Source organism: Sminthopsis crassicaudata, chromosome 1 (assembly GCF_048593235.1).
Source record: "Sminthopsis crassicaudata isolate SCR6 chromosome 1, ASM4859323v1, whole genome shotgun sequence".
Classification (NCBI taxonomy): domain Eukaryota; kingdom Metazoa; phylum Chordata; class Mammalia; order Dasyuromorphia; family Dasyuridae; genus Sminthopsis; species Sminthopsis crassicaudata.
Window position 1 is genome coordinate 32,627,740 of NC_133617.1, and position 14,282 is coordinate 32,642,021.

General features: G+C 44.4%; 1 protein-coding gene across 3 annotated transcripts in view; it reads left to right on the forward strand.

The window, feature by feature from the left end:
* The window catches only part of CFAP251 (cilia and flagella associated protein 251), a 130,574-nt gene that overhangs the window by 21,310 nt on the left and 94,982 nt on the right, over nucleotides 1–14,282 (forward strand). For all 3 annotated transcript variants that reach the window (XR_012487683.1, XM_074298164.1, XM_074298175.1), the window contains 8 exons: nucleotides 209–320; nucleotides 574–654; nucleotides 1,844–1,921; nucleotides 3,667–3,717; nucleotides 7,286–7,497; nucleotides 8,872–9,066; nucleotides 9,942–10,192; nucleotides 10,288–10,439. Coding sequence is in view for 2 of the 3 variants with exons in the window: in XM_074298164.1 (XP_074154265.1) it covers nucleotides 209–320; nucleotides 574–654; nucleotides 1,844–1,921; nucleotides 3,667–3,717; nucleotides 7,286–7,497; nucleotides 8,872–9,066; nucleotides 9,942–10,192; nucleotides 10,288–10,439 (1,132 nt within the window). In the remaining variant the exon portion in view is untranslated. The remainder of the gene's footprint in view (nucleotides 1–208; nucleotides 321–573; nucleotides 655–1,843; nucleotides 1,922–3,666; nucleotides 3,718–7,285; nucleotides 7,498–8,871; nucleotides 9,067–9,941; nucleotides 10,193–10,287; nucleotides 10,440–14,282) is intronic.

Here is a 14,282-nt window from a genome sequence, read left to right on the forward strand (position 1 = left end):
GTGTTGGTCAGAGACCAAACCAGAAAGCGATCGATAGTGGGAAAATGGGGGAAGAGCCAAGTTCAAAGCCTGTCCTTGTGAAAAAATGACCCCATGTATTCTCCTGAAGCCGAATGGTGTGGGAGGAGCGGGGATCAAGTAGCCAGCCCTGAACCGGAATGGTGACAGTCGCATCTTAGTAACCACTGGCCCCTCCGTTGCTTTGCAGTATTCCCGTGCATACGATATTCGACAGCTGTCCAGAAGGAAACGGCATTAAAGCCATGGCCATGACCAGAGATGCCAAGTTTTTAGTGACAATTGATGACGCGACAGAGCAGGTAAAGTCTGCGCTGGGTCTGTTAGTAAAGCTCTGTCTCCTTGCAGCTTCTGCAGATGGGCATCCCTGAGCCTGCCTGTCCCACATTCAGAAGAAACCCATCTGTTCTCATACCCCTGATCTCCTCCCCTGGTGGAGTGCCAGCTGGTGGCTGTGCCCAGTGACCGCGCGGTGTCATGGCTGCCACGGGATGGAGCTCTCTCTCACCTTCAGCACGCCTTTCTTACGCATCTCTTTGTTACCTTCCCTTAAAGAGACTTTGCATCTGGAGGTGGACTGTGAACACCGAGACACCAGCGTGCTCTGTCACCCTGAAGCCGCATGCGGGTGTTCAGGTGAGTTCCACGTTAGAAGCTGGAGAAGGAAAGAGGAACTTCAGATTAATCAGGCACATCCCGTTACAGGAAACTCTCCCACTTTTCCTCACAGTGGAAATCAGATATGGGATGCCATCCCCTAAGTCACTTTCTGAAACAAGAGACCAAATGATATTCCTGTTTTGTAGAGAGATCAGTTGGTCATTAAGCAGGTATTAAGCGCCTGCTGGATGCCAGGAATTGTCCTAATCCCTGGGGATACCAAGAAAGGCAAAAGTCAGTCCCTGCCCTCAAGGAGCTTACAGTCTAATAGGAGCAATAAGGCAAATGTACAAACAAGCTACATATGAGATAAAGAGAGAAGACACTGGAATGGAGAAGGTTGGGAAAGTAGAAGATGGGATTTTAGTGGAGGCTTAAAGGAAGCCAGGAAGGCCAGGAGGCTTGTCACTGGATCAGAGAGAGTGTGTTGGGAAGGCTGGGAAGGCAGCAGGAGCTTTGAATGCCAAGCAGAGCGTTTTGTCTTTGATCCCGGAGGTGAGAGGGATCCTGGAGGATCTGGAGCGGGTGAGGGAGGGGGTGACGCAGCCAGACCCGTGCTTTCAGAACGTCACTGCAGTGGCTGAGGATGGACCGAAGCAGGGAGAGACTCAGGGCAGACAGACCCCCCGGGAGCTGCCATGATGGTCCGGACACAGGAAGCTGAAGCTGCGCTGGGGTGGCGGCAGTGGCTGCTGGGGCTCTCTCCTTTCGGTGCCTTCTCCATCGGCCGCCAAAGCGACTGCCGGGGACAGTATGAGTTTTGTCTTTGCCTCCCCCTTATACGGTAGTGCCCAGTAACTGCCAAGTCCATTGAAGGAACAGAATGAAAATGATTTATCTAGTCTGTTCTATTCTTCTGTGTAGTTTATTATTTAATTCATTCAGCAAATATTTATTGAAAATCTGGAGGGAACCTAGAGATCCTCTGGATAAGTTTTTATCCTCATGGGATTTACAGTTATGTACAGGAGAAAAAGACAATAATACACTGAGAGGGCCAAGCTCGGTCCCCTTCAGAGGAGAAGGTGCCCTGCTGCTGAAATGGGGCCTGAGGCATGTTACGGCTCTGCTTTTCAATACTGAAGACTGTAAATGTAAACTTTATGCTAAAACAGGATTTATTTTATTTTTTTTTACCCCATTGTTTTTTCTTCTAACATTTCAGGAATACATTATTTTTAATCCTGGTAATTATAGAGAATTGGTGAGCAACAGCAAAACCAATCTTCTGTACTTTGAATGGGTAAGTGAAACTGGAAGTAGCATTGGAGGCAGGGCAGAAACATGATCATTCTCTGGTGTATGACTTTAGTCTGGCCTTTTGTTAGATTATTTGTAAGTTTGAAAAGGTATGCTTCAGAATGTTTTCTTAAAATTGTGCTATCCTCATCCTGTTTTTTAAAATATTTTTTATTAAAGCTTTTGCTTTTCAAAACATATACATGGATAATTTTTCAACATTGACCCTTACAAAACCTTGTGTTCCAAATTTTCCCCTCCTTCCCCCACCCCCTGCCCTAGATGGCAGGTAGTCCAATATAAGTTAAACATGATAAAACATATATTAAATCCAATATATATATAAACATATTTATACAATTATCTTGCTGCACAAGAAAGATCAGCTCAAAAAGGAAAAAAAATTAGAAAGAAAACATAATGCAAGCGAACAGCAACAGAAAGAGTGAGAATGTTATGTTGTGATCCCCACTCAGTCCCACAGTTCTCTCTTTGGGTATAGGTGTCTCTCTCCATCACAAGATCATTGGAACTGGCCTGGATCATCTCATTGTTTATTCTCATCCTATTACAAAGCTTACCTTGATTTTTCAACCCCGGATTTGAAATTCCAAACTCTAGGAATCTTTCCTTAGAATGATAAAAAAAGATTTATTTGAGAACAGTTTTCTTCCACACGCTAGAAACTTTTTCCCCTTAGTAGACATTTCCTTAAAATAAAATGCCCCTGGAAGAAGTGGGTGGAACTTGAGGGATGGTTCTCAAATACTGTTCACTGTTTTCTTATGTGGTCAGAAATATTCAAAAATGAAATTCCTGAGTACGAAGTTGACTCAAATCAGTATGCGGGAAGGTAGAACTGACTTACTCTCCTAGAAGGTCAGAGAGGCTAGTCAGTCACACAATCCTCTTCCCAAAGGGGCTGTTAATCCAGGTCCTCCTACAGGGAGCACCCATCTTCTCTACACCCTCCCCACCAAGTGATTGGCCAGCATCCCCTTCCAGGCCTGTGATATGACGCTTGCCACATCCCATTCTATTCTGGGGATGCTCTAATTATGAATAAATTCTGTAAATTGAGTAAATCTCCAGAACTTCTGCCCCAAGAGAAGCAGCATAGTTGGTCACGCTGTGTCCATCCAGGAGTGATTCTGATGCTGGACTCATGGTGCTGCCGCCAAGAGCCTTTAACTTTACTCCTGGCTGTTTGTCTGCCATGCGAATCTTGGGGGTGCTCGAGAAATCCAGGGTGCCCAGTGTTTCTCTTTGTGCTGATTGTATTGCGATAGTGCAGAAGGACCCAGAGGAAGAGAAGGCAGCAACCCAAAGTGACGTGTCTCTCCAGCCCTTGGACAGCTCCCCAAGCTCTACCCGCCCCAAGTAGCAGGTGCCCCCTACCCATTCCTGTTCCCTTCTACCCTTTCTTCTGGTACCCAGAGATCCTGAAAATGTCGGATGGGAAAGGAGGCCAGAAGGAGTGAGCAGCAGAATTCTGGCTGCTTATGTAGGAGGTTGCGGCCTGGTTTTTAACTCAGTAGTTTATACACATGAAAGGTCTTTTAATTTCTGTCTTTGTTCGGAATCTGATCCTGGGGAGTATGCAAGAGACAACTGGTCATTTTTAACTCCAAGAGATAATACCCTCTTATCCTTGTCAGGGCATTTATATGCTGTTGTTGTGACTGTCCTGATGTTATGAAATTCCTCTTTTTTGGAACAGAAATATTAATATTTACCTGTACTTAACAGGATGATGAAAATGATGTTATTGAAGTTAGCCTGCCAGCTTTAAGTGAAAAAGTGAGTATGTTTATTACATTTATGAGAATGTTTAATTGTTAATTAGAAAGGTGTTTATGAGTTTAAGCTTCCCCATTTTCCATATGACCGACTGAGGCCAAAGAGGCAGGATGACTTGTCTGAAGCGACACAAGAAGGAGAGCTAGGATTTGACTCAGAGTCCCAGAAGCTCTGGGTTGGAAGGGCCCTCAAAGAGCCCTCAAAGACCATTGCATCCAGCCCTGACTCACTAAGGATCTTCTCTGCTCTAAGGTCCCTGACAAGTAGAATGTCATCCCCTGTAAAGGGCAGAACTCTGGAGATTTGAAGCAAGGTGTTAACTCAGAGGAATTGATAAGACAATGGTTATCCAGTTTAGCCCAGGAGTTCTCTAGTTCAGTGTGATTGATTTAATCCTAAAACAAGGTATTAACTCGGTGGAATTAAGAGAATGATTCTCTAGTACTTAGTACAGTTCTACCAGATTGACACCTATGATGATGATGTACTTAGAATAGAGTATATAAGAGCTAAGAGATCTGGGAGAGGAGACAGACTCCAAGAATCTCCTGCAGGGCAGGATTGTCTTGTCCCTGATCCCCGAGGACCTGGCACACAGGAGGGAGTTCTTAGATGCTTGTAGATTGGTTAATTGATTGAGATGGTCACCTGAAGGCTAAGAGGACAAGGGAGAAGAGATGAATAATACAAAGTAATCTAGGAGGTAAGATTTGAACTGAACTCTGAATAGAGACAAGGATTCCGAGAGATGGGGAGAGAACATTGGGGCCCATAGCCTCTGCAAAGCCAGAGAGACAGGTGGGACGTGAGGATGGGAAGTATCCAGTAACCGAGTGCTTGTGCCATAGAACTGGGAAGGTCCACTGGACCCACATTGGGAAGAGCTTTAAAAGCCAAATAATGGTAACAGTAGTGTTTGCATAGCACCTACTATGTGCCAGTCACTGTGCCCAGCACTTTACAATAAAATATTGATAATATTCTCATCTGTAAAAGCATCCCGTTATTGTCCCTAGATACCATTATTAGGTAGGTGCTGTTATTACCCCCATTTTAGAGATGAGGAAAATGGGGTGAAGTGGCTGGCGCAGTCAGACCCGAACTCAAGCCTTCCTGACTCCAGACCCAGTGCTCTCCCCACTGTGCCACCCAGCTGCCCACACAGAAGTTTGTATTTATCCGTGAAGCAAGAAGTCACTGAAATGGAGCAAAAAAGTGACACAGTCATTCATGTGCTTTAGAAATATCAACATGGGGCAGCTAGGTGGTGCAGTGGGGAGAGCACAGCACTGAAGTCAGGAGGACCCCAGTTCATATCTGGCCTCAGACACTTAACACTTCCTGGCTGTGTGACCCTGGACAAGTCACTTAACCCCAATTGCCTCAGCAAAAGAAAAATAATAATAATAAGAAATAGCAATATGGCGACAGTATTGAGGATAGGTTGGAAAGGGGAGAAAGAGGATGCAGAGAGTCCAGTTAGGAGGTTTTTCAATAGTCCAGGGAAGAATGGCATTCCAACAAGGGATGGGGCTGTGGAGTTAAAAGAAGGAATGGGGTGAGATTTATATCGTAGAGAAAGAATCAGGATTTGTAACCGATGGCTTGTGGGAGTGAGCGAATGAAAATCAAGGATAACTCTGCGACTAATGAGGAAAGAGGGATGTTGAAAATAATGGGTTTGGGTGCTTTGGACCTGCTGAGTTGGGGAGGCTAATGGGGTCTGGCCAGCAGTTGGTAATGTGGGACCAGACTCCGAGGCCGACCTCGAATATTGTCCTTTATAGGGTGAATTTTGGAAAGTTTGATGTAAGGAAAGGCTGCAGAGTGGAACGGACCCTCTGAGAGCCTCCACCCCGGGGGGGATGTGGGCTCTTGCTGGCCTTCACCTCTATGGTCAGAGGAGTTTCTCCTCCCTGCAGGGGCAGCAGAGCCCAAAAGAAAGGGAGCCGTCAGGCAGCTTTGCTTCCCCAGGGCGCAGCCTCCCGGTGAGCCACCAGGTGTCACTGTGGGCTCCAGCTGCTCCAGCTCCCCAGTGGTCTTCAGGCCCTTGGGCAGGGGCAGGTGGGGCAAGTTTCCCAAGCAGGGTCTTGTTACTGAGGGTATAAATGATCATAAAATACATGGGACTCATGTCTTGATTTTCATTCAGAGTCCCATCTTTCCTACTTCATTTAAATGTATTCAGCTAGCATCCCTGAAGCATTTACCTTTCCCTGGGTGCTGGGCTGAGCTCTGCAGCTGCTAAGCCAAAAAAAAAAAGTGTATATATATTCCCTGTCCTCAAGATCCAAAAGGTCCAAAAGTAATTGCCTTTTATGGCTGGGAAGAGTTTCTGGTCTCCAGGAACAGTACTTAATGTGAGCCTTGATGACAAAGGAGAGCATTTGGTGAGTTTCCTCTAGTACCAGGAAAGATAAAACACTGATTTTCAAGAACTCTTTCCTTTCAAAGAGCTCAGAGAACTTGCTAGACTATTGGTCGTTACTTGATTGATTGTCATAATATGTCTGAGACAAAGAGAGAGCAAATGTGATGATTCCCATTGTACTACATTTGAAAAATCACATAGTGAATCACTAAATTTTGCTTTGTTTCCAGGTTTTCTTTTTTTAAGACTTAAAAAAAATAGATCTTCTGTAACCTAAACTGATATAGTTGAGGAGGATATATATGTGTATGTGTGTGTACACATGTATATGTATAAATATATATGTATTTGTATATATCCACGTGTGTATAAACATACCCATGTGTGTGAGTATATCTATAAAGTGCACTGACTTTGGGTCCCATCCCTCCTGGTTACTACCTTCATATCCATGACCATTAAACCTCCGTGGGCCTTGGTTACCTCATCTGTACACTAAAGAAATTGCCCCTTCCAGCTGTAGACTTCCGATGCCATGACTAGGTGGGCTCTGGAAGCCCCTTGTAGACTCCTAGGCCCTCTCACACGCCACATCTGAAAGCCAGTTCTGATGCTTCCTTAGGCAAAAGGGACTTTGATCAACCTCTCACGGCCTCAGTTTCTCCATCTGCACAATGAAGAAATTAGAATTGGTGACTCTTCCTATAGGCCTAAATCTTATGATTCTATTGCAGATATAGCTTCATTCTATGAGTGAGCAATAGGCTACATCCCAGGGGTAATACTGCTTACTACTCCTGTATCACCCTGTCCTGGAGAAATAATTTTATGGCAGAGAGCAGAATAGGAAATTTTGAATGTGTCAACATTATTCTACAACTAGAGCAAGGTTTTCTGACAGGTTGCACCCACCTGAAATTCCATTCTCACTTTCTGAAAATCAGAGACGTTTGAGTGATTGATCTCTCTTTGATCTGCTTTTAGTAGATTATTTTATTAAATTCAATTCTCCTCTGAGACCCTCACCAGGCTTTTAACAGTTCAGGACTTTTGTGGACCTTAGAAGTGTCTACAAAGTAATTGTGTTTTTCTTTTAGGGGGTTAAACTGTATATTTTTGTACTGATAGGTATTACAGATTTTTCATGGGCCTATTCTTTGTATGTACACGTTGTAACCCATAACTTTTCTCCTGCAGACGTTCAACAAGGTTGTGGGCAGATTTAGCCAGTCCGTCTTTCATTTTGCGACCAGACAGATTTTGACCGCCACACTGGAAGGGAAGCTGGTGGTCTGGGACCTTCACCCCCCACCTCGATCTTATACTTCCTTAGAGGTGCTTCATATCAAGGCTTGTAAACTGTTGCATCTGCAGAAGGATGGGCTTACCGTCTTAACTACTGTGGACAGGTGAGGCGTGCAACCCAGCCCCGGGACTGCCAGCAGAGGCAGTTGTTCCAGATTCCAATTGATATTTTGTTCCCTCAGCAGCTCCACTGAGGCTCTTTGCTTTTAATATATGAGTGAGAGCTAAAAAGATGATGATAAAAGAAATGAAGGGGTTGTAATCTTTATTTAACACACAGTTCAGTGCTTATTACACACCTGCTTTATGTCAGATAACAAGTGGCCTTGCTCTTGCCTTTTAAAAGAAGGAGTCAGAGAGAGAGGATGATGAGAATCCAACATACCTGGAAAAGTATAATCTAATAATAATTACTCCTGTCTTCAAGGGTTTTAAGATTTGAGACAAAGCAACCAAGTCAAAAGGTAAACTACAGTTTTTTCCCTTGCAGCTCTATTAACCTTGGTATGAATCTTAAAAAACAAAAACAAACAATTGCTGTGGCTTTGCAATTTATCCTTTTATAGATTCTGAATTCATTTAGGGTTGGAGTTGGAAGGCCTTTGAGAGACCAGCTAGGGCTCTTGAGACCTGAGCAGGGACCCCCTCTACCCTCTGACAAAGGGTCCTCCGGCCTTCCCTTAAAGAGTCCCTCCACCTTCTCCCACCCCCAGCCCAGCAGTGGAAACTTCCTAACTTAAGCCTCCCAGAACTCCCTGTTCCCTTTGGAGATAGCTCTCAATGCTGGGAAGTTCTTCCTGACATTGGGCCTAAGTCTGTCTTTTCAGACGGCCTGTGTTATTCCTTGTTGCTATTGCTTTCTCTTAAGTTTAGTACCAACTTCAGCATCTTAGTTCCTTCCACTTAGTTTCTTGATGGATACGCACATACACTCTCTCTGTAGCTCTGTTTCTCTCTCTCTTTGTCTCTGTCTCTCTGTCACTCTCTTTCTCTCTCTGTCTCTGTCTCTATCTTTCTCTGTCTCTGTCTCTCTGTCTCTCTCCAGGAAAGAGCAGTGTTAGACACCCGGGGCACCAAGCTGATGCTTTTGGCCAATCCAGGCTTTTATTTGATCTTTCTGCCCATATATTCTAAACACAAAATTCATTTTCCTTTGTGATTAAAATTACTTTAGATGCATGAACTTCAGATGAATCCAGGGAATAAAACAGAAGGCGAGGAGACCCTTGTCCCCCATGAGATGTTTTTTGGTCCCTAAGATTGACTGGGCCCGCTCAGAGCCTGAGAGCTGCTCTTGGGCTGGGAGGAGGGGGCAGCTCCTGCCTGTGGTAATATAGAATTATTGGGAAGGGCACAGCTTAGCACAGAAACAAACACTTGCCTTGGCTTTGTGTTTTAGGACGGCTCTCTTGAGGGGGAAATGGGAAACATGGAAGGAGGAAGCCGAGGGATTGACACACTGGCCTTGTGTTTTCCAGGTACTTCGTAACTGGTGATGTCAAAGGTCACATCAAGTTCTATGATAGCAAATTGTCCCTGGTTAACTGGTACAGCCAGTTCAAGCTGAGCCCCATCATAATGCTGTCCTTTGCTAAGGAGCCCCTCCTTGCTGCAGGCACCAAATCGAGCTACCTCTCAGACTGCACCCTTCCTGGGGACCCTTTCATGGTGAGGTGAGACAGGTGGGCTCTGCCCAGAGGACTTAGAAACCAGAAACCCCTCACCTGGACACTCAGAGCACACCGACCGTCGCGTTTGGACATGTTTCCTCCGTGGTGACCCCTCAGATCAGACAGGGTCTCTCCCTGGAAGATCTGCCTGCTCCCGGAGATCAGGCCCTGTTTGATTTCCCTGGGTAGAAAGCCACTTACTGTCCTGCAAAGGAGTCCCTTCGCTGATAACTTTATTGCTAATGAATAAGCAATAATATTCACTAATGAATAACCTAATGAATAAGGTTTCAAATATTTGATAAACCTGAAAGAATTTTCAGAAACTTGATAAATTTTTTAAAAGAATTGTCTGAATTTGTCTGAAATTGGGACGCTCCTCCCCTTGGCGCTCCCCTCCCTTTTAAGTTTGGTTTCCCTCCTGTGCTCTTTTAGCTCCTTTTTTCTTCTCTCAGCTCAGCTCATCCTAGATGCTGCATTTAAAGATGTTTGATAATTAATAGCCATAAATTTTCAAGACCAAATTGTCAAATGAGGCTGTTTAATTACCCCTACAACATTTACAGGCACATCTGCATATGTGCACAGAACTCCACATTTGCATACACAAATGAATATTTGCATGTGCAGATTAGCTAATTGTACAATGGCTGTCCATCTGCATACCTAATGACTCAATTTGCATGTTGAAAAGTAGGCTTTTTCACTTGCAAATGGATGCTGTTGGATATTGATGGTGTATTTTTGGAGATGGAAGGTTAATAATGTCACAAAATTACAGACACAGAGTGGTTTCATGTGCAATTAGGAGCTGAATGGCTGTTGTGCCCCAGCTCCCCACAAACGCTGACATGGCCTGGTCTCTCCTTGGCAAACAGAAATTTTATCATTGGCACAATGAATGCCAGAGTGTACCATTTAACGGCAGATGGGACCAAACTGGAAAAAGTCTTGATCGAGCCCAGGGAAGCCATTCACGCCATTGCTTGTCATCCTTACAAGCCCCTTATTGCTATTGGGAGTATGTGTGGGCTGCTCAAAATTTGGAATTACCGAAAGAAGATGTATGTGGTGAGCAGGATCTTCGAGGAAGGAGTGGGCATTCAGTGCCTGACCTTCAACCCTGAAGGTATTTATCTCCCTTTGGATTGCCTTCCCAGGCCCCATGACATCCGGGATGGGCCACGTCTTCCTAAGCACTTGTTCTCTGGCCTGTGTTGTTAGGGTACCTTCTGGGGGCCGGCTTCAGTGATGGGGCGGTTTATATTATGGACGCCGTGTCCCTGAAAAACGAGATTCCCGAGCCTTTCAGATATTCCAGAGACACCGTGACCCTCATCAGCTTCTCCCACGACTCCCAATACCTGGCAACTGCAGTAAGTACGACCCTGAGAAGGACCCAAGGGCATCTGGGTAATGAGGGAAAGGAAAGGGGGAACCCCAATTCTCGGCGCATAGATAGTAAGATAATCCCATGAGGTGCAGTGTCCCTTGTAAATGAATTTACAGGCCCGAAAACCTAGATTGATAAATAAAAGGTTTATTGTAGAAATTTGGAAGTAAAGCTCAGTTAGAAAGACGCCAGGGCCAGAGGTGGCCGCTGGACGGGCAGGAACCTCTACATGGCTGAAAGGATACCATGTGTTGGTGGGAGGGCTCTTGCCAAGAGGGAGTTCCAGCTCACCTCTTTTATACCTAGAAGATGGGCGGTACCCAAGTTCTTGGTGGGCTTTTCAGTTAGCTCAGATCAGGTGAGGGCTGGGGGAAGCTGAGCTGATAGTGGGACTGGGCCCGGATAGTCAAAAGAGTTCTTTTGATCAGGATTTGTGAATCAAGATCAGCCATGGGCAGTCAGAGAGGAATCTTAAAGGAACCTCAACCCCCATCATTTCCTCCCTTAAACAGTTGAGACTTAAATTCATTAAAAAAAAAAAAAAAAAAAAAAAAAAAAAAGAAGAAGATTTGGGGCAGTGTCCTTCATTTAAGGCAAGGTTGAAGATTTTCTCCAAAGATCTTCAGAGTAGCAGGGTCCCCACGTCTTGTTCCTCCCTCAAACCATCGCCTCCAGATGCATGTGGGAAAAGGGGCGTCGATTTCCTCTTAACTGCATCAAGCTGACAAGGGTCGTAGAGATTTGGGGTTCCATGCCAGGAGGTGAGGCATGAGGTATGAGGGATGGCAGCAGGGCATCGAGGGGTGTCCCAGTCAGTTGTCCCCAATCAATGTTCTCCAGGCTGAAAGGCCAGCTGAGAATCCAAAGTGTGAAGCCTAGAGAAAACAGATCTCAGGAACAGATTAAAAGTGGGGTGTCATCCAGGGTGGAGATGGTGACATTCAGGAGAATGGGGCCTTTAGCAAGAAATGCATCAGGTCCCTTCTGTGGGCTGCCTGTCTGATAGCCCATCTAATTATCAAAGAGAAATAGGAGAAAATGCTGAGAGAAAAAGATCATTTGTGGCCTAGCTCTTTCGCCAGGAAAGCTAATTTCTCCTGGGTTTGAGATTAACGGGTGTGGACCAGAAGCCAGGAGAGGCAAGAGGCCTTGATATCTAGTAGATTTAGTAAACCACTCCTCTTTTGTAAGGCAGGGTCTAGGGATGGGTATATCCCCAGTTGTCAGAGCTGCAGATCAAGATAAGAATGCAGTTTAAGTTCTTGGAAATGTTGGAAAAACTGTGCTGTTCTTGAAGAGAGTTGGTTATTCAATAAGCAAAGATCCTGAATCTTTTCCTTCCTAGTTTCCCCACTCTTTATGGAGGAGGGGTGAAAAGCATCAGCATAGCCTACCCAGCTTACTGGCCCTGAGGTGTTCAGGCTGTCCTGAGATAAAAGGGAAATATGGCCAGACCTCAAATTCCTACCAGGGAGCAGGATGCTGGGAGGCCAGATCAACTCTTGTGGTGTTTGCTGTGGTGGTGAGAAGGCAGTTCTTGCTGCTTGAATTCAGGGCAGAGACTGGGGTCTTCTAAGGCTTAAGTCTAGAAGAGATTTGCATTAAAAGGACACCTCTGCTTCTTTCTGAGTGTCTGGAGGCAGGAGTTGCCCTGAGAAGAGAACTGAGAATCTCAGGTTAATGAGATAAAGGGAAACCAACAGGTGTTAGAAATCAGTTTTGGTCTTACAGATATCTATTAGTTGTCCAGTAGCAGACAGATGACCAGACGAAATGCTTATTTGGCCAAACATTTAGGATACAATGATTACATGTAATCAGGCTAGAAACAGCAAGGTATGACATAATTGAATTGCATTAACAATTTCTATTGACTATTGCTCTGATCTTAAAACCAGTTACATGAGGAGAAAATGCAAGAACATAAATTCTAAACAAATATTTATCATAACCTTATGTTGATAACAGTAAGGAATTTGTCCCAATGAGTTCATATCCAAGTAGATGTTTCATAAGTGAACATTATTCATACAGATCAGTTTGTTTTAAAATATCCAATATAAATACAATCATATACAGACTGTCTAATTCCACATAAGAGAATTCAAGAAGTTAGCAGTTGAATTTTAGAAATAAATCCTATACATATAAATATAAATATAAATCCATAAAGTATGGTTGACATCACAGAAACCCAGGCTATTTGATTATTGCTCTTTCCCAACCTTGTTTGCTTCAAATGGGCTAGCTTTGCTGGTGTAGAAGCCCTGTTAAGGTGGGTGGAGATAAGGTTACATAATCTGTTCAGTGGAGTTTATTGAGAGGCAGTAACTGGACCCCAGCTCTATAGCTTTCATTCCCTTTAGGCATCCCTAAGGGAGAGAGAGAGATACGACAAAAACTTTTAATTTCGCTAGAGCTGTGCCATGACGGCTCAATGAGCAATGCTTGGCTTGAGTGTAGAGCTCCAGACAGCGTCAATCAAGTCCCGGGAAATTGAGCTGTCCCACCTCGCTGATAGAGGGTGGGGGTTTGTGTTACCTCATGAACAGGAAGACTGAAATAGAGGCAAGAGCAATATTGGAGTAGGTCTCTAGAGAGATGACATAATCAGTGGAGACAGCATCTTGATAAGAGATTCCCATAGCTTGAGATGGGAGAGGCATTCTGCCATTCTGAAACATAAGATCTTATCAAGTATTCTGATAAAGAGGCAGGGGGAGGTTTTGCAGAACTAAGAAGCAGGGAAACTGAGGCAGGACTGAGTCAGGATAATTAGAGAAACTGAGTCAGGACAATAAAACAAATAAACCAGACTAAAACTAGAAAATGCAAGGACTTGTGGCAAGGACTAGTTTCTCCCTAATAACCCCAGAATTATTAGCATAGAACAGCACTCCTTATTCAGAGAGAAGTTTCCCTGTTTGAATCTCTGCAGTTGGGGGGCATCTCAGCCAGAGATGCACAGTCTTTAGGTCTGTGTCATTTGTGCATTTAACTCAGCCTCTGCTGTGTAGCAGTGCTCAAGGAGGTCCTGCTGCCCTAAGAGGGCACCCAAGTCTGTCAGGGGCTCTAAGAGAGGGAAAAACGGGACCTGGAGCAGCTCCACCTGTCCTCTCTCAATAGAGCAAATTATGCAATTAGACCAAGACAGGCTATCCCAAACCATTAAAGTCCTGAAATGCTGAAATAATAATTAAGGAACTGGGGTAACAGAAGGGGAGAAACAGATTAGAGAGGCTGCCAGTCCTTGGACAGGTGTCTGATTTTTGGTTGTTTCTAAAGAATAATCCCAGAGACTGAATAAGGGATTTCAAAGTTAAAACATAACTCTGCAAATCATTGTCTAGTAAATTTTAAGCAAAGAGTAAAATAGTTTCCAATTCAGCCTGAACTGAAATAAGACATCAGTTTTTCCCAATTTCCTGACCAGCTGAAATCTCAGTTTCCTTCCTCTCCTGTTTACAAAAATTATCAGATTATACGTAACAGACTAGTAAATTTCCTGAAACAGCAATAGTCAAACAGTTTTATGCAGCAATAGTTAAAAGTTTTCTCATACAGAGCAATAATCAAACAGTTTTAGCAAGTCCCCCAGTTTTAACGAGTCTTAAAAAAATAGATCCATTAATTTGAAAGCCAGCCTATCTCACTCAGAACCTTTTCGGTGGAAGGTGGGTGTGGAGGAATCCCATGTGGCGCCTCCCTACTCTGTTAGAAGAGGCAGAGGGAGGGGAAGGCAGCTAGCATTTACCTGAGGTTACGAGGTACTTAATGGTTGAGTTGAAGACAAAAGACCCTACCCCCACCCATCTTTTAGTGAGTA